At 41.0% G+C, this 24710-nt stretch overlaps 2 protein-coding genes and 1 long non-coding RNA gene across 10 annotated transcripts in view; 2 read left to right on the plus strand and 1 right to left on the minus strand.

Moving 5' to 3' along the window:
* The window catches only part of ube3c (ubiquitin protein ligase E3C), a 30621-nt gene extending 21463 nt beyond the window's left edge, over nt 1-9158 (plus strand). For all 3 annotated transcript variants that reach the window (XM_046064997.1, XM_046063530.1, XM_046064273.1), the window contains exons 19-24: nt 77-324; nt 3072-3284; nt 4949-5137; nt 5234-5300; nt 6275-6405; nt 8000-9158. In XM_046064997.1, the coding sequence (XP_045920953.1) occupies nt 77-324; nt 3072-3284; nt 4949-5137; nt 5234-5300; nt 6275-6405; nt 8000-8170 (1019 nt within the window). In that variant the 3' untranslated portion in view covers nt 8171-9158. The remainder of the gene's footprint in view (nt 1-76; nt 325-3071; nt 3285-4948; nt 5138-5233; nt 5301-6274; nt 6406-7999) is intronic.
* Nucleotides 1-13482, minus strand: LOC123984094. The gene is made up of 3 exons (XR_006828421.1): nt 12629-13482; nt 1512-1584; nt 1-395 (listed from the first exon to the last, which is right to left on the minus strand). It is a non-coding gene; the product is annotated as an uncharacterized LOC123984094 (long non-coding RNA).
* dnajb6b (DnaJ heat shock protein family (Hsp40) member B6b) overlaps nt 12639-24710 on the plus strand; it is a 27266-nt gene continuing 15194 nt past the window's right edge. The window contains exons 1-5 of one of the 6 annotated variants that reach the window (XM_046066868.1): nt 12639-12830; nt 20843-20963; nt 23297-23406; nt 24197-24265; nt 24502-24606. In XM_046066868.1, coding sequence (XP_045922824.1) covers nt 20899-20963; nt 23297-23406; nt 24197-24265; nt 24502-24606 — 349 coding nt within the window. In that variant the 5' untranslated portion in view covers nt 12639-12830; nt 20843-20898. Of the gene's footprint in view, nt 12831-20842; nt 20964-23296; nt 23407-24196; nt 24267-24496; nt 24607-24710 lie in introns of all 6 variants that reach the window. The other 5 variants (XM_046066036.1, XM_046067655.1, XM_046069933.1 and 2 more) reach the window with 5 other exon arrangements.

Below are 24710 nucleotides of genomic sequence, written 5' to 3' on the forward strand. Positions count from 1 at the left end.
TAACTTTATTGGACAACATTTTGTCTATTTTTTTACTATCGTAAATTCTTCCTCATGCTCTGTGTCCTTACGTTAGAGCCGGACCTGAAGAAAAGGATTAGAGTCCATCTGCTGAATGCTCACGGTCTGGACGAGGCGGGCATTGACGGTGGCGGCATCTTTCGAGAGTTCCTCAACGAGCTCCTCAAGTCGGGCTTCAATCCCAACCAGGGCTTCTTCAAGACGACCAACGAGGGCCTGCTGTACCCCAGCCCCGCTGCAGAGATGCTGGTCGGGGACTCCTTCACGAGGCATTACTACTTTCTGGGCAGGATCCTCGGAAAGGTGATGATGATGTTCGATATTCCCTTAAAATGCCCAAAACAAGGGGGAATGTCTGAAGGAAGATTTTGAAGCTGTTGGTAAAAGCAAAAAGTCGATTGTAAGATTTTGTCACAGACTGCTTTGATTTCATACTCAATAAGTCAGTTAAGATCGATGGCAGTCAGAGTCAAGTCTGCCCTCGCTGCATATGTAAATTTAGATGTTGTTTTGGTATTTGTTCTGGGCACTGACAAGTTTCAGAGAAACTGCCCTCATTTGTTTCTGAAAAAAGATTTTATTGTTGGGGTTAGAACTTGAACCTGGCACTCGTGCAAGCTTTAGGTTTGTTAATTAGCCCGGTGAATAATCTGTTGACAGCATTGTTTTTCTGTCCCTTCCTTCCTCCGATGGCACTATTTATTACAGCCTAATGTTTCTAAATCATCCTTAATGCATGTGCTAGTGATTGTTTATCAAGATGTCTTCCTCGTGGTGGTGGTGGATGGGGGACTATCATCTCAACCTGGAGAAGAATTACCTCATGACAAGCAGTCGCCTCTCAATTAGGGCTTCCATTAGCCGATGATTCCTACCTCTTGTTTGTGTAGTGATTGCATTTGGCCGGCACTAAATCAGTGAGCCCACACAGACAGGGACATAAATAAGCATTCAAAGCATGTGGTAATAGCATTTTGATCTGTTTTACAGTCAGGAACATCCAGGTCTTTTCTCTCTCGCTCGGCCCGAGATGGTCCGGTCCACTTATCAGAGCGTCGTAACTCCTCCTCCTTCCTCTCTGCACTCTTTGCAAGTGAGAAATGATCAATCAGCAGCTACAAGCTCTCCGCCCCCCACTCCCTCAATATTGTGCTCTCAATAGCTAATGGTTTAGGCAATTAGGCGTGGGGGAAATTAATTTGAATTTGACTTTCAATTAACCCTACCTTAACTTCCTCTTTCTCCATAAAAATGGACGTTTGAGTGGCCATTTCAGAGGTGTATTGATATTTGTTTAGTGCTGTTATTGCCTGGATAAAAGGCAACCGTTTATATAGATTGGGATTGCATCACCCCTGCTGCAGTGTGCACAGTGCACATTGCGGGCTCAAAGGACATGGGAGATTAATATTGTTAATTAATGTCCGAGGCGTGCCATTGTTGTGGAGGTGATGTATTACAGGCAGGAGTGGCTTGTCTAGGGTACTCACTGAAATGGGATTGAACATCAGAATAGAGGCCGGTCATCATCCCTCTTCCTCCCTTGTCCACCCAGCTGACAAGCTGAAAGATTTAAGCCACAAATGGTGGAACGTGAAAACAGGTTACTTTGCTTTTGTGGTTCCATCCTTCCAGACCTTGGAGTAAAAAGTTAATCTTGATGGGAGTGTGTGCTGACATGGTTTTGTCAAAAATCCCATTTCTCATTATGTAACATGGCCTGCAGGAGGTTCTCTTTGTGCCTCATTCATCTCTCATTAGTACCAAACCTCCAACCTCATCAGCAGTGGCCTCTCCACTCCGTAAACTGTGAGGGTGAGGAAAGTTTCATCCTCCTCCTGCCCTACCCAGAAGACTTCTGCACAGTCTGCTCTCACTGATCTCCAGTGACTGATAGTCCCCTTTAGAGGTGTATGAGGGTGGCGCCCCTGATTGATAGAGATGCGTTTGAAAGGCATTATAATTTTATTGATTCTTAATGCTGTAAATTAAGGAATGTATTTGGCAGCTAACAGAATGCACCTGCAATGTTGCTGGCATTTATTCCACCTGATGGTGCCGCGATCTGCTTTAATTGCGTTGCCACTGCACTCACTTATATTAAAAGGCCCGGGCCATAATAATTAATTCTTGCCTGCCCAAGTAATTTTGGCACAATTTCTGGCAATAAACACTCATAAATAAAGTAAGTGGCATTGAAAAAATAAGGCTACAGTTTTTTCCCATATACTTATCGCTGCCTCTTCCCGGCACAAGTGTTATTGATAGGTTTCAAGGGGCCATGCGGCGCATATGGTCTGAAACGAGCACCGGCCACGAGAGAAATACTAAGTGGATTATTTTGCATAAAAAATAGACAATGTTTGAAGTTGCGCAATTAACCTGTGTTTAGAAAATAGCTTTGATTTATGCGTGCGTGTGTGTTTAAGATGCATGCATTATGGAAATCCTCTAGATTTATAATCCATTTAGCTGATGCGGTCAGGGTTTTTAGCGCTATCATTTATAAAGACCTGTATATTTTAATGCCTCCAACGGGCTCTTTTTCTGACTATTCCAGTACATTAGCTTTGGGTTTTATGAGTCACCTGCCCGGCTGTGGTTCTTAATGGCATTTAAGGTCAAGGTGAGAATTGGCATTTATAAAGTTTGGGGTGAGAGAAAAAGAAGCCTGTGTGTTGTAGATAGATTGTGTTTCTGTGTTTTGCTCTCAGTCACTCTGTTGTGACCAGATCTTATCACTTGATTCTTTGACACAAGAGTAGTAGGCAAATTTAATGTTGTGTAATGTATGTTGTAATCAGATTTTGGATATGTACTTAGTATTATTATGCTTGCTACGTGATGCAGGCTGCAGCCCATTTACTTATCTTGGTTATTTAATCATAATGTTTTAGTGACACCCAAGCTATAAACAATTGCTGTGTTGAATGCTCAGAGCATTTCCTCGTTTGTACTGATTGATTGATGTTTGTGGTGGAATTTACAAGAAAAGAACTGTGTCCTTGTCCTGAAGCTGTCCTCGACTCAACAGCCACATTTTTCTGCAGGCGCTGTATGAGAACATGCTGGTGGAATTGCCCTTTGCCAGTTTCTTCCTGTCTAAACTTTTGGGAACCAGTGCAGATGTGGACATCCACCACCTGGCGTCGTTGGACCCAGAGATGTACCGCAACCTTCTCTTCCTCAAGAGCTATGAAGGTGACGTGGAGGAGCTTGGCCTCAACTTCACTGTGGTCAACAACGATCTGGGAGAGGCTCAGGTGAGTAGGGTGGGATGGAGGCGGATAAATGATTCACAAGTTCTTTTTTTTTTATATATTTTTTTTCCACCTCTGTTTATACCCCGGTCAGTACCAGCCGTCTTTCCTTCCTCCTGTTTGGTTCCTCTTTGTGGCGTTAATAATTCATTTTCCTCATGATGTACCACTTCTCAGCTCTGAGAGAGATAAAGCACGTCGCCACTGTCGCCCTAAGCTCTACTGCAGTGCAGAGAACACAGCAGCTCTGTTGACCGTTCCACCGGCCTTTCCCCCTGAAATTATCTCAGAACACGCCTGACAGAAGCAACTCACTGCTCTTAAGCACGTCTCCTCCAAAGCTCAAGGCTGCGGAGACGACCACCGCCACCACCACTCTTAGTCACCTGGGCCCAGACCTGCACTCTACCCAGAGCCCCTGTTTGCTAAGGGCCTTAACGCGTCTTATTAGCTCTTCTCAAACAACACCTGAAATGGTCGAGGCACAATGTAGCCCTCCTGGTCGCAAATAGGGAATCGCAAACACGATAGGGAAAACAATTTGTGAAAGATTAGGCACACACCCGGGAGCAGTCTGCCCTGCATTTGCCCTCGTGAGATAACCAAAACAAGCACGATAAGGACAGTAATTCTCTTACATTAGCACATAATCAGAATCCACTGTGGAGGAGGAAGAAAAGCAGAAAAGGATTTTTTGCCTGTCAGTGAACCACATGCTGTACGTAGCATTCAGGGGAACACCTTTCCTTTATAATACAATCTAATTCAATATCGCTGTACTGAATACTTGTGTGTAGCTTATCAATTAGTTTTTGTTAAGTCTGCGTCAGAGAGCTGCTGATTCATGTCTATTGTCATTTTTGGCTGTTAAGCAAATGTCTAAGTATAACAAGTGTCTCTCTGTCAGTTTTTGTGACTACGTGTGACCACATGTTTGGCACATGTTAAAAACGTTCCACCTTGCAGAAATGTACGGAAATGTAGTTATTGAGTAATGAGTTTCCGCATGGATTAAAACTCCCCAAAACTTCGTTGGACTAAAAATAAAAGAAACAGGCCATGAAAGTCACTGAATCAGTTATTCAGTTCTGAAAACACAACTTCACATATGCCAAATGTAAGAAAGCTGCATTGGGAAATGATGGACATAATACTTATATATACCCCTGTAGCTGCTATGATGTCATCATAGATACACCGCTTTATGAACAGAGATGAGCACATCCTATCAAGCGCTAACTGCTCTATAGCTAATGAAAAGAGATCTTGAGGCCAAATTGTATTGGACCAGATGTTCATTGGATGTGCTATATTTAGAAACACTGAAATGCACTAAACCACACATATATACACACACACACACACACACACTCACATTGAGCCATACCTTTAATCAGAGTGCTGTTGGAAAACATTTTAATTACCTTTCAGTGATTGAATGTAATCCACCTGGCACTTACATTGTTTGTTTGTTATCTGGCACCAATGGCAGCTTCAGTGATATGCATAATGAAGTATGCAGTATGGCTATCTAACAGTAATATGACTCAGCTACTATCAGAAGGTCATATTTAAACAGAACTAAGACGTACAAAAAAAAAACTGTGAAACACTAACAGCTAAAAACTGCAGGAAATATGTAAATGCCTTGTGCCTTTTTGACCCAGGTGGTTGAGCTGAAGACGGGAGGCAAAGACATTCCTGTGACCACAGCAAACCGGATAGCCTATATCCATTTGGTGGCGGACTACAGACTGAACAAGCATATCAGGCCTCACTGCCTGGCCTTCAGACAGGGCCTGGCCAATGTGGTCAACCTGGAGTGGCTGCGCATGTTTGACCAGCAGGAGATCCAGGTACAATGCAGGAGGAGCTAAACTGTCCACCAACCTGCAGCATATTTATAACTCACAGAAACCTTAAATGTGAGTTTTTCACCCTTTTTTTAACAGGTGCTGATCTCTGGGGCTCATGTGCCAATTTGTCTTGATGACCTAAAAAAGTTCACAAACTATTCAGGTAGGAGCTGATGTTAAAAGTACTTATGGTGGGCTTTCAACTTCCTGCAGTGCTTAGGGACCCTTGTAGGGGTACTTCAGAGATTAAGTCTTGACTTTCCATAAAGTTGTGGGGCTCACAAGAGACGGATTTAAAAAAAAAAAAGTAGTCAAAAGAGAAGCAGTGAAGGCCAAGGTACTGTCTTGAAGTTCTTACTGTGACTCAAGTCCAAAAACACTAACTCCTACAATTCCCATAATGCATCTCAATAGTCTTTCTTCGTTATGGTGTGTTCCATTTGACATGGGAAGTCGAAATTTCTGAGTTCAAAGGTCAAAATTCCAAAGGGAACGCCCCCTTAAGTCAGAATCCCGACTTCGGAAGTCGGGAGAATCGCACTACCCCGACTTCATGATCCAAGATGGGTGTCGGGGTATCAACAGTTAGTGAAAGCTTTAGTTTATACTGTTTATTAGCACTTCTGTGTACTTGTGTCTCATAGAAATGTTCGTACAGAAAGTGCTGTCCAACAGCTGTATGTGGTTGTGTGGCTACAGTGTTTAGTATGAGTAAATCCCACACAATTATTTTTTGTTTTTTTTCAATCAACCGGCGTACCAATAGCTAACCTGGCTAGTTGTAAACAACTGGCTGAGCGAGGTTTTCCAACTTGTTAACTGGAACGCCGTCAACTCGGGTGTGACGTCATTCCCAGCTCCGACGTACGACTTCTGAGGTAAATGGAACGCACCATTAGGTCCTCCATGCTTGGTAAAAGCCCATGTTCTTAAAACCCCATATCTCTAGTATAAAACAGGTCGTGTACTCCTCATAACAAGTAAACAGATGTGTGAAATTGGTGGTATGAAAATTTGACATGTCGGAGATATATACATACACACAGACATATTACACAGACTAACAAATATAGTGAGGGTAATGTATGTATGAGTGTTGTCAGATAATATTATTTTCTCTATCATCACCTCCGTTAGGCGGGTACTCGGCCACTCACCCAGTCATCCAGATCTTTTGGGAGGTTGTTGAAGGCTTCACAGATGAGGAAAAGCGCAAGCTGCTGAAGTTTGTCACCAGCTGCTCCAGACCTCCACTGCTGGGCTTCAAGGTGAGGATTTACCAGACTTGAACTTTCCCCTTGTTTCTCCCTTTACTTGCTGCAGACTGTATACTACGTGTTTCCTCCATTACTGGCAGGTTTTCCAAGCTCAGCCAAAGGGCGTGTTCCCTCTTAATGGGCTTGTAATGAAAATACCGAGACTGATAACATCCCTCAAAATGATCATTTTCAAATTAGGCGGCGATAAGACCAAGGCAGTGTGGCGAGGCCTTATCTCCACATCCACTGTTGTTTTATAGTTCATGACCTTCCTTTGCTGAAGAAGTCCGTCTGCAGCCCCGTATGTGTGGGCTTGGTTGGAGATCCCGACTGGACAAATATTGCCATTCAGGACTCGGTAGCAGGTTGAACTTTTGAACATTTGCCTTCTGAGTGACATAGCAGAAAGCAGCAATTTCCTGTTAAATGACCAGACACGGAAACCATATTCCCCTACTTCTTAACATTGTTTCAGCAGTGCCGAATCATTATTGCTAACCTGCTAAATGATTTCCTAATTGGAAGCTGTTTCACTTTCTCACTGACTTGATTTGTGGGACACTTATCAGGTAGTTTGAGAATGTGTTGCTCAGGGCCATTTAGAGTTTTTATGTGTCTTAGTTGGTCTAACCAGAAGCTGTAATCATCATATGATTGGTTTTAGTACTCTTTATGCCTGTCATTAGTTACAAAAACCTAATTACAGTTCTGCAGTAGAGTGAGGGATCAAAACTCTCCTTAAAATCCTTCCTCTCGGGTGTTTTGAGAGTTGCCTTCCCTCCTCATTTAATCAATTTGACTTTGGCCAGTGTGTGGATACCCCCCCCCCCCCCCCCCCCCCCCCCCCCCCCCCCCCCCCCCCCCCCCCCCCTCCCCCGCCCAAACCCCTCCCCTCCGTCTCTTCTCCGGGCCTGAAAGGGCGGTAATTCGTGGGGGGAGCGGCCCCTGACCCAGCCCTCAGCCTGAGCCAGCTAAGCCTTAATTAGCTGTCGTGAAATGGCCCAGGATTCATTAGAGAAGAAATAGCTCTGTCAGGAGAAGCCATTTAAAAAAGATGATGGAAACTCTCCTTTTTTCCAAAATGATAGCCATGGTAATGGCACTTTCTCAATAAGCAACGATAGTTTAATACGGTAATTGTCAGAAAAATGGGGTCGTTACGGCTAAGCCCCCGAAGAGCCATTTAATCGGGCAAGTATGGCCACTGAACCGTTTACGCTAACTTTAAATAAGAGGATGAATCAGGACGGGGGAGCTTATTCGTCGGCCCCGGCTTGTGATGGAAACGGTCAGTGTCATAGTCTGTAGATGAGGTGGCCTCATCATAAGGAGGCTTGATTTAAAAAAATGCCAGATAGACAACATGAAATGACCATTCCTCCAGTGTCTCATCCAAGGGTCAAACTGTGGGCTAGTTTCCCACTCTACCTTTAAAGCACTAACATAATTTCCAAAATTTATGCTTCCACAGTATTAGCTTAACGCTTAATGCCTCTCGTTTAACATTTAATCCCCTTGTGGAGTTTGACATGAAATGTTCCATTCTCTCTGTGACTACAGCCAATTTGTCAGGTGCTTATTAACAGCTTACGTATGCACACAGGAGCTTTACCCGGTCTTCTGCATCCACAACGGCGGCACTGACCTGGAGCGCCTGCCCACCGCCAGCACCTGCATGAACCTGCTCAAACTCCCGGAGTTCTGCGACCAGCAACTGATGAGGAACAAGCTGTTGTACGCTATTGAGTCCTCCGCCGGGTTCGAGCTGAGCTGAGGAGGGCGAAAGGCTTCTCTCTCCCTGCATCCATGGACTCAACACCACAGAAATGGCTTGGGGAGAAAAAGACTTGTAACAGAGTGGGGGGGAAAGAGAGGAAGGAAAGCAAATGATGCACTGACCTGCCTGATTTACTGTGTTCGTGTGTGTATGAGTGAGTGTGTGCGTGCCAAGCCGATGGTGAGCAAACGATCACCCACAGGCCAAGGAAAAGGGGGGTGCAAGGATGAAGCGGGGTAGGAAGCCTTTTTTTAATCCTTGTTGCTTTTAAGTAATTTAAATGTTTAATCACTTGTCAGAACACTTCAGAAGAACAGCGATGCAGTCCAACTTTGCAGGAAAAATCATGCGAGATTCAAAAACCAAGAGTAGCAGCTGCTCTCTTGTGTAATCTAACATGGATTGAAAGTTATTTTTCACCAAAGACTAAGTGACATCAAATAAAAAAGGCAATATAACAGAGAGACAGGGACTGTAAGACTTTAAAACCACCTTGCGGTGTGCCAAGGGCTGCGGAGGTGGAGAAGCTTTTGTGTAGAGCCATCATGTATTTTCAGTTTGAGGTAATCAAAACTACAGTTTTTGTGGTTTCTCCAATGATTATTATTACTGGTAATAACTGTCATGTCCAATAATCATACAGTATGTGTACACACCATCTGAAGTGTGTAAATGGCTTATGTTGCTGGACTAGATTGGAGGAAAGTATTAAATGATTAAGGATTTGTGAATATGTATATGTTTACAACTACTCTTGTATTATTCAATATTTGTACAGGTTTGTTTTTCTTTCCTTTTGTGTGGTGAATGGAGGCTTCATGCATTCACACCTGCTCGCTATGGTGAACAGTCTCTTTCCTGGTCAGTTTGCTCTTACGGAGCAATAACCAAGTCTCACAAACGATCAGCGTTCCAACAGGGTGGGTGGAAAAAAGAAAGAAGAAGAGCGTGTATGGAAATGAATAAACCCGCTTTTCTTTTTGCATTTTCCTTCCATAAGTCTCTTTTCTTGTTGCTTGTAATTTACAGTAATGACCAAGACATAAAACAGTGCTTTGTGGGAAAATCTCCTGAGTTTTATGGCCTCTGACATATAATTAAAGAAACATCCAGTTAAGAAACACTGAGCAGAACTATTCTGGCCTTGAGATGCATTATCGGGCTGAGCACAAATTAAGATTGTGTGCGTTTGTCATAAATCTACCTGCCCTCTGATGCAGCACAGCCTGGGAAGGATTCCATCCCTCTTTGGACCGAGTCCATCTCTTCATCCTCTCCTCCCTGCTGAAACAGCCAACTTTGCTGCCCAGTCTTCTCCCCTCGGAGCCCGAACCCTGCACATCCGCTGGGCCAGGGAACTCAAAGGGATAATTGGGTCTTAAAAAACAGACTTGTCATTGAAATGAGGGATTCATCTCAATTACTATGAGATTTATTTAACACTATTACCTCCTGATGGATTATAACTGACAAAGTTAATGCAGGATGTTATGAATCATCCTCAGTGCGTAATATACTTTAGCTTGCTCATAGGCCTTTTAAGGGCTAATTGAAGCTTTTAGGCTTGTTTATCTTGCCGCGGAGCAAGGAAACATCAAAAAATCACTTGAGGGTGATAGTGGATTGTACCCTACTTTGTACAAAATTACTCCGAAAGTGCCATCAACTGCATGCCTGGAAAGCGAGCATTAAACTAGAGTGTGCGCCCATCATGGAGGCATATCTGAAAAGTTAATCATACCTGATTCAGCCTTCAATGAATGGGCAACAAATCATGAGACAGAATGACATTCATAGCTGCAGGAGTTGCATCAAAGAGAAAATGTCTTGTACCTTCTCAGGTTATGTTTTGTTATGACAGACAGCCATCTGGTGGTCAACCAGTGGTACTGCATGAAGAACATTTTTAAACATTTATCTTGTACATCTATGGAACAATTCATGTAAAATGAGGCACCTTCTGCTGCCAGTGCCAGCTACTAATAAATAAGACTGGGTGAACTACAGCTTATTGTGCTGGGGACCGCCTGGAAACATTTCAAAGACTCAATTATTACACTTTGGCTGCCCGGTAGCAGCAGAAAAGGCAAGATATTCACATGCACTACCTGGGCTTTATTAATAAAGTGTGGATTTATTCATTTGGTGTAGCAGCACATCAGCATAGTGTGTGTGACAGTGCAGCGTAATGAGTGTGTACTTTCTTCCTGTCCAGACATGAACAGGGAGTAGGCCAACCTTACCTCTGGGTTTTAAATACCTGCATGTGAGCAGCAGCTTGGTCTACCTTATTTGAGCTACTTTACAGTCGAGAATTATCGTTGTCTTTAAACAGTCCACATTTGTCAACGTATGAAGTAAAGTGCGGTCATAACAATCAAAGAAAAGCATATAAAAGTATGTGAATACGTTTAGGGAAAGCTATCGACTGTATGATATCTATTGCTGTGATTCCTCCTGCTCTATGAGTCTAATTAGATACTGACTGCCCATAATGTCCAGTGTAATTAATAGCCATCTGTCATTTTCATTGGGTCTTCCTTAGCTGGCAAGAGCTCCGGCGGGCTTTAACTGCAAGAACGACCTTCATTTTCCATTTAAAATCAATGTGAGTCTGTAATTTCAGCCTCAATTTGGTTTAAAACTGCAATAACCTGCACTGCTTCATTCTGTTTCTTTGGGTTACGATGAGTTCAGCTGACAGATTTTCTGTTTTTACTCAGAGCTTCTGTGTCCTGCCCAGTATTTTTATTTTGAGCTGAATATATGGAAGTTCGTTCCTGCAAAGAGAATCAAAATTTTGATCAAGTGTTTTATAGTTTGGACTTTTTTAAATACTAATTGACAAGGGCTCTTATATGCTGACTTTAAAGCTTCTCCCCACACGTCATCTAACGCATGCTCTACACACTGGTGGTGCACACAGGTCTTTTCACTTATTTTGCATGGTTAGGCCTCTTCTGTGTGGGCAGGTATCCTTATGTCTCCCTGGGACTCCTGACACATTATTTTTAATAATAATAAAATGTATGTATGTAGCCTATGTAGCACTTCAAAATGTCTCAAAATGTACAAATGTATGTACAGTATACATGCAAATTCACATGTTAGTGAGTTGTTTTTTTAAGCAGATAAAAGCTAGGTTAGCAGCCAACAAGTTAAGTTTTAACTAAATACTGTATGTGTAAATTATGAAGAGCATTTTCACAGCAGACATTTAGTCATAGTATGAAAAGGTGTAACACAATATTAATGATGGCTTCCCCATGACTTTTCCTACATATATATAATGTGAGTTATATTCTTCAATGTGAATAATGTAAGAGACATAGGCCTAGGCGTAATTTTGACTCACTATGACAGCTTTTATTTAAATATATATATATATCAGAAAGCTTTATACAAAGCTTTTTCATATTTCCCCTATTTTAATGGCAAGGATGGTCTTCCATAAAGTATTTTGTAGTTAAAGCTGATAATTATGATAGTCATATGTCACCTGTTTCCCGAAGTACACGACAGATGGCGCAGAAAGCCATCCAGGTTGTAAGAGAGCAGCTCCGATAATCAACCCAGTTTCGTGACTTTAAAAGAATATCCGAAGCGCAGGACAGACCTCATGTGTCAGTTCATGAACAATGCACATGTGAACAATGCCCTGCGAAGACTGTCCTATGTTTGATGGGTCTGTTGAGGGCCATCATGGGTGTGTGAGCAGGTCAGAGAAACAGCGCTGCTGTCGACACTCAAAGAGTTGGTGCTTTCAAGTACCACTCTTAAAAACCTGTCTCAGAGGTTCTGAAGGTTGTAAATGTGACTTCACAAGCATTATCTATCCTTATCAGAGTCCCACATGCGACGAATGCAAGTGATGCTTGATCCGGATGCTACCTGCTTTGCGGCAAAAAAGAAAAAAGAGCTCTGGGCCCCTTCTGAACCTACCCAACTATCCGGCATTTCTCATGCTGAAATACTACCATGCCACGAGATTTTCTTATTTAGTTTGTAAAAACTTAAGACACATTTACATGTGTAAAATGTAAATACAAAATATTAAAGAATATAAGAATGGAGTTTGACAATATTCCTCTCACACACACACTGATGGCAGCAAAGCAACCATGTAACCATCAGGTGCAATTATGGGGTTCAGGAGGAGCTGGGGATTGAACCACCAACCCCCTGCATTTGTTGGCACACAGATAACCTGGAGCTTTCAAGGCCATTGCATCCAAGTCTAATTTCCTCTCTTTGCTTGTGTTCTTAGTTGAAATCTGACTCGGTGAGGTTCACACAAGAATTCCAGTGGCCCTGTACTGTCTTATACTTGTGCAAATTGCTAATAAAATCAAATTTAACCAAGTGTCCGACAGCCAGTCAGTCCTAAAGTATATAAAGTAAAAAAAAAACAACTCCATTGTAAGTTATGTAGTTTGGAGATCATCCACAGCCTACCCGTGTGCCATCATTTTTATGGAGCACTTCTGATAACCGACAGCACGTGAAGGCAGCAGCAGCAGCAGCCAGGAGAACTGGTAGGTATCTGCGTCCACATCACCAGCAACCGGCGGGCACTTACAGGTTTCGCACTCAGGCTAAAGACGGGGGGAACAGCAACAACAGAGAAGACCTTGGAGCCGACATTACATGTAAACAGGTGAGCACTCGTTTAAGTAATAAAACCGTCAAGTGTTAGCAAATGTGTGTCGACGCTGCTTTAACGACTCTTTGCTGAAAGAGCGTTGATGTGTTCACGGTGAAACGTTACGGGTCGCCTGTCGCATAGACTAAAGTAACGTTAACGTTACGTGTGGGGATGTTGTGTCCTGTCCAACCTCATGCCCCTGCCCCCCGCGATTGTATGTATTATAAACCGTTTAATTTCACTACAGATGCAGCTAACGTTAAGCTAAGTTAACGTTAGTCTAAAACTTGCTTCCCTTCTTTATCCCGGTGTTACCCTCATCTAAAATAATGACAACTTAGTTACAGCTAGCTACAAACGTTAGCTAACCCTTTCAGACAATGGGGTTTTTAAAGTAAAAAGGAGGAAAAGTTGTAACTTATGTTATGTTACAACATCTGGTCTAGCTAAGTTAGCTAGTTCTGTCACCAGTCCAAACGTAACGTTAGTTAACGTTAGCTGGAGAAGGTCTGGCAATACTACCAGAGTCCAATATTAAAGTTATGACGCCACTATTTTTAGAGATGCTTTCAGTTGTTATGTAACGTTATGCTATTTTATTAATATCCTCATGCTGTATGTGAGTACATCTCAAATATGTTCATTCGGCTTTAAGACTTTCTGGAAGTTTCTGTTTATCTGATCGGTCGCCTAAGTTACGACACTTGATGTTGGCTCAAGAAAATAACGTTACCCTCTTTTCACATGGCACATTCTTCAATTTAGGCTAGAGATGGTTTTCACTAATGCTTGCTGCATCATTTTATTAATATCCTAATGATGTATGTCAATATACATTTAAAAAATGTTCATTCAAGACTTACTGGAAGTTTCTGTTTATCTGATCGGTCTGTTTTGTTTCCTGAGTTAACACTTGTGATGTCTGACTGGCCTGTTGATGTTAGCTTCCAGAAAGTGCACAAACATTACTACCTACAGAAGAAGAAAACACCTTTTTTTTCTGTCTGTATATTCTTCAAATAGAGCTGGTTTTCCCCAATCGTTGCCATTTGTTACAGAGGTCTGGGGGAGAGGAAGTAAGTTAGTAGTAAGGATAAAGCACATCAGTACATCAATTATTATATTTTAAATTGACAGAAAAATAACATTATCGACTCACATTTTAAATATCACTCTCCTGGATTAGATGCAAACAACAACAAAATCTTAATTTCATGATATATAATGAATAGAGACACACAGACTTTCCACATATGAGGCTGTATTGGTGAAACAGCAACAATTAATCGATTAGTCTATTGAACAAGTTACCTTAAGTCATTTATCAAGCAGCTGCTCAAATGTGAGGATTGTAATAACTTTAAATATATTTAGGTTCTGGACTGTTTTGTACAAATTTCTGACATTCCATTAGACTAAATGATTCATTGATTAATCACAAAACAATTTGCACATGAATTGATTATAAAAATAGTCTCTAACAAGCAAAATGTGGTGTTTTTACTTGATGAATGACTGAAACGGTAATTAAATTGAAAATCTAGTAGTTTGGATTTTATTTCTATTCTGTTTGGTAATTAGACTAAACAAGAACACATTGTAATGAAAACAGAAAAGGCACTGCTTAACAAGTTTTAAAATAAAAACTGAAGGATGTACTAGGTATCAGAATGTGTTATACAGGATGTCTTGTTGGCATTTACCTCAGGGCTTGACTGGAAAAATACTGTATACTATGTAAATACTACTATGCAAACAAAGAGGGTCTTGTTGGTTGACCAGTTAGTAAAGTTCATGTTGTGGTAGCCCCATCTTTATTATTTTGATTGTGGTAATGTTTGATTAACACATGCGGTAGTTTCTTTACTTAATCATTTTAGATTTTTAAAAAGGAGGATCAATTTTCAAAGCGTTTCTCCCCTGGATTTTATTCAAATTTGTGAATGGATACCCTGCCTAAGAAGCCACTGCTCGCTGCTGTTTACAGTAAATGAGATCTTCTTGGTTTTATGTCCTCTTAGAACATGTTTCCAGCAATGGAAAGTAAATAGAAATATCCAGAAAAACTAAAATGAGCCGTTGATCATCATCACACTGCAGTGTTTGAATAACAAACACTTGTTGTTATTAGTAATTTTGGGTAAGGTAGAAGCTGATCATTGTGTGGCGTCTGTCTGTATCTCCGTTCTGCTGCGATTTGTGGAAGGTGTTGGTTTGTCCGGTGCACCTGTCTTGTTAATGTCAGATTGTTGGTGGTGTTTGAGTGTTCATGGACACTAGGGCTGCAACTAACAACTATTTTGATGCTCGATTAATCTATCGATTATTGAAACGAATAACCGACTATTTGGATTATGAATTGCAAAATTACACAATGCGTCTTATTTAGCTACCAGCTTTTAAATTAAACTTGAGGTTGTTTTAGGCATGTGCTAATTAACAGTCACGACAATAAAATAAATACTGCTTTCAAAAATGGATCTTTAAATGAACGTTTCTGCTACAGCAAAAGAAAGAAATCAAGTCCTGATCTGTGCAGCTGATCTGCTGTTTAGTGACGGAGCAGTTTACACGCCAGTACTGCAACACACCGGGACATACTGACACCATATACAAAGAAAGGAATAACGTCATGCATCACATTTGCCGAATTTACAGGGGGGTCAATAATTATTATAATAATTATTAATTGACGATTTTATAGTAGACAGTGTTTCACAAAATTTATATTTTTTTCCCCTAACTCAACAAACTCACAAAACTCGATTTTTTTTTAAGGGAGTTTTGTGTGGATTACCCGCCGCCTCACACATAGACAGGAGAACTGTTTTCTCTTCTTTAGAAAGTATGAAATTGTGCGGTGTTGTCTAATCTTGTGCACTCGTCAGCAACACGTTCTCCAGCTGGGAATGTCGGCATTAGCGATGCATTGTTTATGATTGTAAAGTTAGGCCACATCTGGAATGTGAACGCGGCTGTTGTGTATAATAATTATGTGCTACTCTCAGCGCCACTAAAAATCAATCAAATTGACTAAGGGAAACTGTATAGAAAATGTTACAGCTCATAACGTGAAGTAACACGGCTTTAATGGAAGCTAGCTCGCTAACTAGTTTACCAAGACGAGTCTTCATCATCCACAGAGCAACGACATGAGATGCCTCCTCTTCAGATGCTCCGGTGTTTCCAGGAAAGCTCAGCTTTGCAGACGCTGCAGTTCACGACCTTTTTGGCTGAGTGAAGAGTGAAATGCTGCCACACTTCGGAGGTTTTAGGTTGTGAAGGTGTTACTGCAGCGCTGATGTTGTGTTGTTTTAGCAACTTCACTGTTCAAATCACTTTAGTCCGTTAAACTGACGATATTGTTACGACCCGATGACAACGAATTTAATAATCGATTTTTGTCGACTACGTCGATTAGTTGTTGCACCCCTAGTGGACACTGACAGACCTACTCCAGCTGCTCTTTTTGATTGCAGTCACAGAGGGGGTAACTGTGTACTCAGTGTTCAGTTTGTAACAGTATGAGATTGGGTTTGCAGTTAATTATTCTAAAAAAGAAAAGCAGAGGGGAAAATTGGTTCTAAAACAAAAGAGCTCTATGGAAGTCTAATCAGAGATAAAACCTAGAGCTGCTTTGCAGGTAATTAACTGGGCAGTTGCTGTGCACATGGAAATTGTGAAAGCTTTTGCAACACTGATTTACCTTTTATGAGCCCACACCCTCTTTATCTTCTGATACTGACATTGTGTTGCTTATTTCAGTTGCAAGCCATAATTGCAGCGCTAATAATGTGTGATGGCTGTCATTGTTCTGGAAATGCTAGTCACGTTGAAGCCCTCCAGTCCTGATCTGTATCGTATCGTATTGAGTTTCTGGAGAGACTAATCCAGTATTCATTTTTATTATGTATTTATTTATTTATGTTCTCCTAAATAATATAGCCTAGAGTAGACTCACATTAAAATGAATAAAGCTCTGCATTAAGAAACCAAATATCATCATATCTCTCCTTTTTATGGTATTATATATTTTGCATTGGGAATAGTGGTTTGTACATTAAACATCCTTTGGTTTTACTCATGTATCTTGTCTCCATTGCAAGAATTTGGCTTTTAGTCTCATTTATCTACTGTTACACAATATTCATTTGGCACATCAGTACGGCACAGCTGAAAAAAGAACAACTTGGACAGATGTTGTTGTAATCCCCTGCTGCTCAACTTGTCTGGAAGTGTTTGCTCAAATCCTGTTTAGATTCCTACAGAGTCAGCGCTTCATAAAAAGTACCAAGCTCAAACCATTGCTGTAGACTTCGGCAAATGATCACTTGTTTAATAAGGTCTTAAGGGTCGTCTTCTTTCAACCTTTTTTTAAATTTAATATAGGCTTGGGCAGTATCACAGTATTATGGTATAAGGGTATTTAGAAATCCTGATGATTCTATATTGATCTGATGTATTGTAGTGTACACCCTCAATGTAGGCGGGTGGCACTGCATGAAATTGCCTGACATCATCTACAACGCAACAACACGGTAACCCCCTTAACTTTTCCAGCAGCTGGTACACAGGCGGGAGCTTTTAGCAGTAGCCTTTCTTCGCTGACAAACTAACCTACAAGTAAATACCTCCCAAGTCTTTCGATCCATCTACCTGTCAATTTTGGAGTTGCTTTCCCCTTATATCCTCCACCCGTTGCTCCTGTGAATCGCCCATTTCAAAGCCAACTGGGTGATGTACACCCTCTATGAAGTTCTGCCCTGAGGTACACTTGCAGTCCGTCGTCCTCAGTACACCTGTCAAATGTTAGGTGGTGGGGCAGAGATCCTCACACGTTGCTCACCACAGCTGGCTTCCGCCAACATGGGTGGTATCACTGAAGTTTCTACCTCTTCATCACTTCCTGTAAAACAAGTCCATCTGCCCTGCATAGAGCTTTCACTTTGGCTGCTTATATTTCAGTAGCATTCTTTTCAGTGTGTGTACTTGTGGCCATATGTCAGATTCAAGATCAACCTGTACTGTAACTTTAGAGAGTCGCTTTGTGGAACAGCTCTGTCTTTACAACCACAGTGTGATAACATTACTCACCTGCTGCTGCACATAACTGGCTGTCAGTTTCATGCTTTGTCTTACCTTCACTTCAAAATCCAAGATACTTTGAGGCTTTCATTACAACCAGCTTCTCAACAACAGTGAAACAGATGGAGATCCTTGTAGACAACCACGATAGTAATCAATAATCACTGTAATTTCCTCTTAATGGGAAAATCCTTAAATGTTCAAATGATAATGGGAACAGCTGTTCCCACAGTCAATTTGCAAAAAAGAAATAAAATATATATAATTATGAAGACAATTTGTTCAGGGGTTCTGCACAGCACAAATCTATTGTCAAAATTATGGTAAAACAGCAAAAAGATGCTTCTCCATCTGTTTTCGTTGTCTGTCCACTAATTAAAAAGAATTTAGACCACCTATGTCTTCGTAAACTTTATTATTCAGTTGAGTCCTCCTAGTGCTGAAGTACTTCTTCTGTCTGAACTTTTATAACCATCACCTCTGGTTCACTGAGGCATCATGGGATTGACTGACCCACATCTGTTGCTCACACAGAGGCAGGGCAAATTAGGAATCCATCAGATGTGGGTTAGCTGTGTAAAGCTACCACAAGGCATAAACCTGCACATAGTACTTGCATGGACACACATACATAGACACAGAACTAGCAGGCACTAGTGTCCATAACTCCCAACCTTTTTATATAAAGTCTATGCTCCCGACTGCCGTGGGGGACTGGTGACCGGGGAGTGGGTCGGTGAAGGCTGTAGTAAGGGCGATAAAAGAAGAAACATTTGATATGAGTCAAGACATTTGTTTGGTTTTTAGAAAACCCCAGAGGAAAACGATGACTTTCTGGGTCGTATCTCTTATATTTATACTTTGGTCTATACTGGGAGGTGGAGATAGAAAGGACATTATTTCAAATCAGTTAATGGGAAATTCAACCGAAAAAGAGCTAGCTGTGTAATGAATTGTCAGAGGGAGTTACCGCCTGACTCATGCATCTGAAAGAGAGGAGTTTAGTGCCTGTGCCATGTCCCAACCAGGAGTCACTCACTGGCACTGCCATGTGCCAAAATACCCCAACACCCCCACATGCTCATAACACACACAAAGACAATCTAATGGCAAAGGCCACTGGTTATAAATAGCAAACAACCAGGACACAGTGAACTCCCAGTGAATGTAGTCCTCACTGGTTTGTTTATAATTTTTTTGTGCGATTGCTAAGATTTCTCTTGATAATTTATGGTCCACTGTGGGTTTGCTTGGCATTTTCCTCATTATTTTAGTTGGCCCGTTGCCGCCTGATAAGTAATTTTGCCTGTCTGAGAAAGACAAATATTTGCAGAGATGTTTTAAGGTTTGAGGTCTACTTAAATGTGGCAACTTTGGGTATGAGTTGTTATGTATGGTAAATATTTTGTGTCATAGATTTCTGTCTAAGATTTGTTAAGAGAGATTTGCTGAGCCAAAACACACAGAGATTAACCTTTAAACTGTGTAGCTTTAATCTGAGAGACGAAACAGATCTCCCACTTAGCTCCTCTTAATGCAGGCCACAGAGCAGAGCCTGAAATCCAGAGCCTGCTCTCCTTGCATCGGCGTTGAAAGAGAACTTTTGACATACTGTGTTTAAGTCCCACCCACAGCAAAGTGATGCTAATGGGGAAGTCTTATCTTCTTATTAACAAAAAATATATAAAAACTTGCTTCCCACAGAGTGTGTTGCACATCACATCGGTGGATTATGCACAATATTACTGAACAAACTAAACAGAGGGCAGAACCTAGAGGGAAAATATTATTAAGGTTATTATTAACTGACATGGATAGCCTTCATTGGACACACGAAGATGGTGGCAGCTAAAGACTATATTTGGTTTAGAAAAGTGATGTTGTCCACTGTGACTTGACAGTAACGCAATTAATTTACACTGTGAATGGGCATAGGCTGCCATAGATGATTATGGTATGTTTATATCTAGGTATTAGTCTAGAGATGGTTATGTTTAAAAATACTGTAACTTTAGAAATAGGTTATTAAAGGTTACAATTTGCTGCTCCCAAGGCCCCAAACTTCCTTAGTCAAGCTTTTCATTTTCAAATGCACACTAGGTTATGTCTTTATGTAGTAAGCTAGTTAGCTAGACATGCTAATGATTGAAGCTTACATTATGTGGGAGGATTTAGTAAACTCACAACTGGAGGATGAATAGCCACTGACATTTTGGCAACTTAATAAGTGATATTCGTCTTATCATATTTGTCTGTGTTTTCTCTTTCTTCATCAGAGAGTGTGTTTTACACCATGAAGCTTATCCAAATCTCTGCTGCTTTTAGTAGTTTGATATGTCTTTGTATGTATCTCTTGATCGAGACTCAGTACTTGCCAGTATGGTACAGAGTGCGGAAGAGATTTGGAGTGCATGACTCTGATGACAATGATATTTTAGGCCACGTTACTGTGTCTTCGATCCAAAAATTGGAAATCTAAAACTAGATGACTTGAATGTCTTCTGATACTTATTCATCAGACATGTTCTATCTGGTTTTCTGAGTGGCTAAGCTTCATAACTTCACCATTATGTCACGGTTGGAAAAATGCTTCATGGTCTTTATAGCTATCTCCAAATTTCAAAAGCAAAACATGATTCACATTTTCTCTCTTAACAGCCTCAGGGTGAGGGATGATCACTCGCTTATTATGTAATTTTGCTTGGCTTGTATTAGCTTAGCTGTCCTCCTCCCTGCATCTCTATTTCAGTGCAGTTGATTACATTGTTGGGTATTGGCACCCTGTTTAATGCCGTTGCCTGCTCCCTCTCCTTTATAGATTTACCCCTCAGGTCTGGAAGGGAGGTTTCTCAACCATCACACTTGGCTACACTCAGTTGAAGTTTGTTGGGCTATATCTCTCCAAGCTAATATGTCTTAACACAACTTTCTTCCCACAGAGGCCACTCAGAGGACCCTCACACAGAACAGCAGGTACAAACTCACAGACAGAGCCATGGTGGAGTACTACCAGATATTAGGAGTCCAGAAAAATGCAACCCAAGAGGACATCAAAAAAGCGTAAGCATGTTTTCTGCTCTTTTTCCCCCTGGTGTTGTTGTTGTTAGATCCTGGCCAGTCAGAAGGATGTAATAGGTTAATTATATCCGCATCTATATCTAGCTGTATAAACTGACACAAGGAGAGAGAGAGAGCAGAGAGATGGCAATGCAGAAAGTTTCCACTCTTCTTCCTGTAACCTTGCTGATGTCAAATACCTTCCCCTAACACTCACCCACCTCACACAGCTGCCTACTGAACAGTTTCTGACTAACACTTTTTGTTTTAACAAGAAAAGAGTTTCCTGTGAATTGAAGTGTCTATTAAATGTTAAGGACAGAAATGGTACTATTGGTTGATACCTATAAAAATGTTGTCTGATTGAGGTCTCATAACTACACATAACTGTTAGCGATAATCTCTGCTGATAAAGATTAGGCTACACTAATATTATTAGTACTATACGATTTGTAGAATTGGATTCCAGGGGGGGCTGTGTAGGATTGATAAAATTGTCATAAAACATGAGAAAACCTCAATAAAATCTTTGAATGTAAATGACATTTGGTACAGCTGTAAACATCACTTTCTATTGCTGATCAAATCAACCATCATGAGAGTATCCAATTAGCCAAGAATCCAGCATAGAAAGATAGCAAAGGCTGAGAGACTGTTATCTCTATGCACCCAATTGTTGGCTGCCAAAGTCAAAAGTTACCTTGGCTGACACCAATCAATAAGTCATATCTTTAGCCTGTAACCTCAGCTCTTAATCTCTGATTGAATTGTTTGACATGCTAGCAGCTTGGCTCTGGGGATGGCAATGTCAATCGGTCAGTCCACCACTTTGGTCCACACTGAATATCTCCACAACTGTTGGATGCATTGCCATGAAATTTGGTGCAGATATTCATGATGCCCAGAGGACGACTCCTAATGAAATGGATGACCCCTTGACTTTTCATCTAGCACCACCAGCAGATAAATTTTTTCCCCTAATCTTGTGAAAAATTTGAACATCTTATGAATGGATTGGAAATAGACATTCTGACTTTTCGTGCAGCACCAGCAGGTTGACTTTTTGTGGTTCTGAGTGAAACGTCTCCACGTCTATTGGACGGATTGTCATGAAATTTGGTACAGACATTAATTTCCACATCAGGATAAATTGTAATAACTTTGGCGATCCCATAACTTTTCATATGGTGCCATCTTCAGGCCACATTTTAATTAGTCCAATACTTTGGTTTTTGACTGTACTTGCCATACTATATTATACTTATATAGATCAGCCTCAATTGTACATTTAGTGCTAATTAGCAAATGTTTGCATGGTAACAAGGTAAACTAATATGGTGACTATGGTTAACATTATACCTGCTAAACATGAGTATGTTAGCCATTGTGTGCATGGTAGCATAATGATGTTAGCATTTAGCTCAAAGCACAGTTATCGTCATTATGAGTTTCCAACTTGATAATAGTGTTAACATCAACATACAAGCCATAATTACTATGTATCTTTGAATGTCGGACTTGGCACTTACTACTACGGAAGTGCCTGAAAACCAAACAAATATTGATGACTCACATCAGCCAAAGATTGTCGTTAAATGTAATTAAACATTATAACACGTCAACATAGAGATTCCTATGTTGACGTGTTATAATGTTTATCTCTGCCATCCATCCCATGTGATGCGAACATGGGTATGAAATGGCAGCAAAGAGAAGAAGAGCTAATAGTGTCCTCGGAGACCTTTGACCTGAGTATTCAGATGAAGATAATGGCTGCTGTTGCTTTTACTACTGAACATACAGGCTTCTGACCACAAAGAACATTGTTCAACATAGTCTGGCTGGTTGACCATTGACGAAACTATGTCACAGATTACAACAAAGATGTCGACTACAGAGTACTATTCACTATAGATCCATAAGGGAGCAAATCCCTGGATTGTGTTCAGCCTTTTTGCTAGCTGACTCTCAGTCCTTAGTCTGATCCACAGCATCTGTGTGTCCGCTGCCAGTGTGGCTGCTGGGCCTCGAAACAAACAGCTGATGCAGCGTAAGCCGCTTTGAGAGCCTGCGCTGCACGTCAGTGGAGTACAGGCTGTCTTTGTTATTTCTGCATGGGTGGGGAGAAGGACAGCGAGTGTATGCTTATACTTGTGTGTCCGCACAGAGGGACTTTCATGTGGATATGTGTTTGGGATAGGGGAACGTCTCTTATACATTTTCTACCTCTCATTTATGTATTACGAACTGACTATTTGCCTTTGGCATACGTTGTGTGTTTGTCTTTATTTTGATGTCCATGTCTGTATTTCAACTGTATGGCATTTGTGTCTCAGTTACAGAAAATTGGCATTGAAATGGCATCCAGACAAGAACCCAGATAACAAGGACGAAGCAGAGAGAAGGTTCAAAGAGCTTTCAGAGGCATATGAAGTTCTCTCTGATGGTAAGGTTTTTCTGCAGAAGGAGAAAATCCGCTATGTGGCGCTCTTCTAGTCTTGCTGACCACACAAAGAGCTTTACACAACATCACATTCACACGCATTCATACACATTTACAGAGCAATTTGGGGTTCAGTATCTGTCTCTTCACTATCTAAAACTTAATACAGTTTTTCATAGTTTAGGAGGACAAATTAAAGTCCGTAACAGAACTGCATTAGATGTGAATTTATTGTGCCAAGCAGGGGAATACTTTCATAAGTCATGTTTTCTGTTTCTTAAGGGGATGTAATAACCACAATATTGCTGTAAATATGAGAGTTTAGCTTCTGGAATTCATGTCATTCAGTGTTGATTTGAAAACACAACAGATGCCTGTATTAACATTTTCATTTCATTAGTGGCAGTAATGTTCCCACCAGTCACAAGAAGCAGGTATTGTTGGGATTTGCGGTGCGCAATGTCAGGAATGTTAATGCAGTCGTGTGTAGGTCTTGTGCAAAGTTTTAGTGTGGTGGGTTTAGGTTTACTTTCACTTGATGTCATTTGATGTCATAAATAGCTTTAACAGCAGCATATAAGTCCACATGCAGATGGTCGCACTGATGAGTTAAATGCATAAAACATATCAGTTAGCTGTGAATTGGAAATGTTTTTGATCACTATAAGATAATGGTTTAATGCGATGCAATCAGATGGAATATGAAGACTTTCGTGACCCAAACTGAGGTTTAAAACACAACAGGGTGGGATGTTTCTCAGTCTTATCTAAAGTCCTACTCTTCCCACAACAGAAAATAAGAGGAATACTTATGACCGATTCGGCAAAGAAGGCCTTTCAGGAGGAGGAGGAGGAGGAGGAGGTAAGGAGATGACTTTCAAAAAAATAAGAAATGACGATTAAAAATAAGCTATTCTCTAGCTAGTCTCTGTAGACGTAATGTACCTACGCTGTACTGAAGATAATGTAGTCACCAAGGGTAAAATATTAATGGTTATTTATTCTGATGAAGTACATGAAGTACATGATGAAAAGCTTGGTATTTTTTATGACTTATATAGTGTATGAGCTTTATTGTTGTTTAATGTTTTAAAGGAGGCCATTACGATCACTTTGGCGGCGGTGGCGGCTTCACATTCCGTAATCCCGAGGACGTTTTCAGGGAATTCTTTGGTGGCAGAGATCCATTTGCAGATTTATTTGGTAAGTCCATTTGTTTTTCTGGCGAGGCACTCATGTGATTTCTTTTTTTCAATGAGTTGGACGAAAGAGGGACTGGAGAGAGTCATAAGAGTGGGAAGGAGGCA

Source organism: Micropterus dolomieu, linkage group LG01 (assembly GCF_021292245.1).
Source record: "Micropterus dolomieu isolate WLL.071019.BEF.003 ecotype Adirondacks linkage group LG01, ASM2129224v1, whole genome shotgun sequence".
In the NCBI taxonomy this organism is placed as follows: domain Eukaryota; kingdom Metazoa; phylum Chordata; class Actinopteri; order Centrarchiformes; family Centrarchidae; genus Micropterus; species Micropterus dolomieu.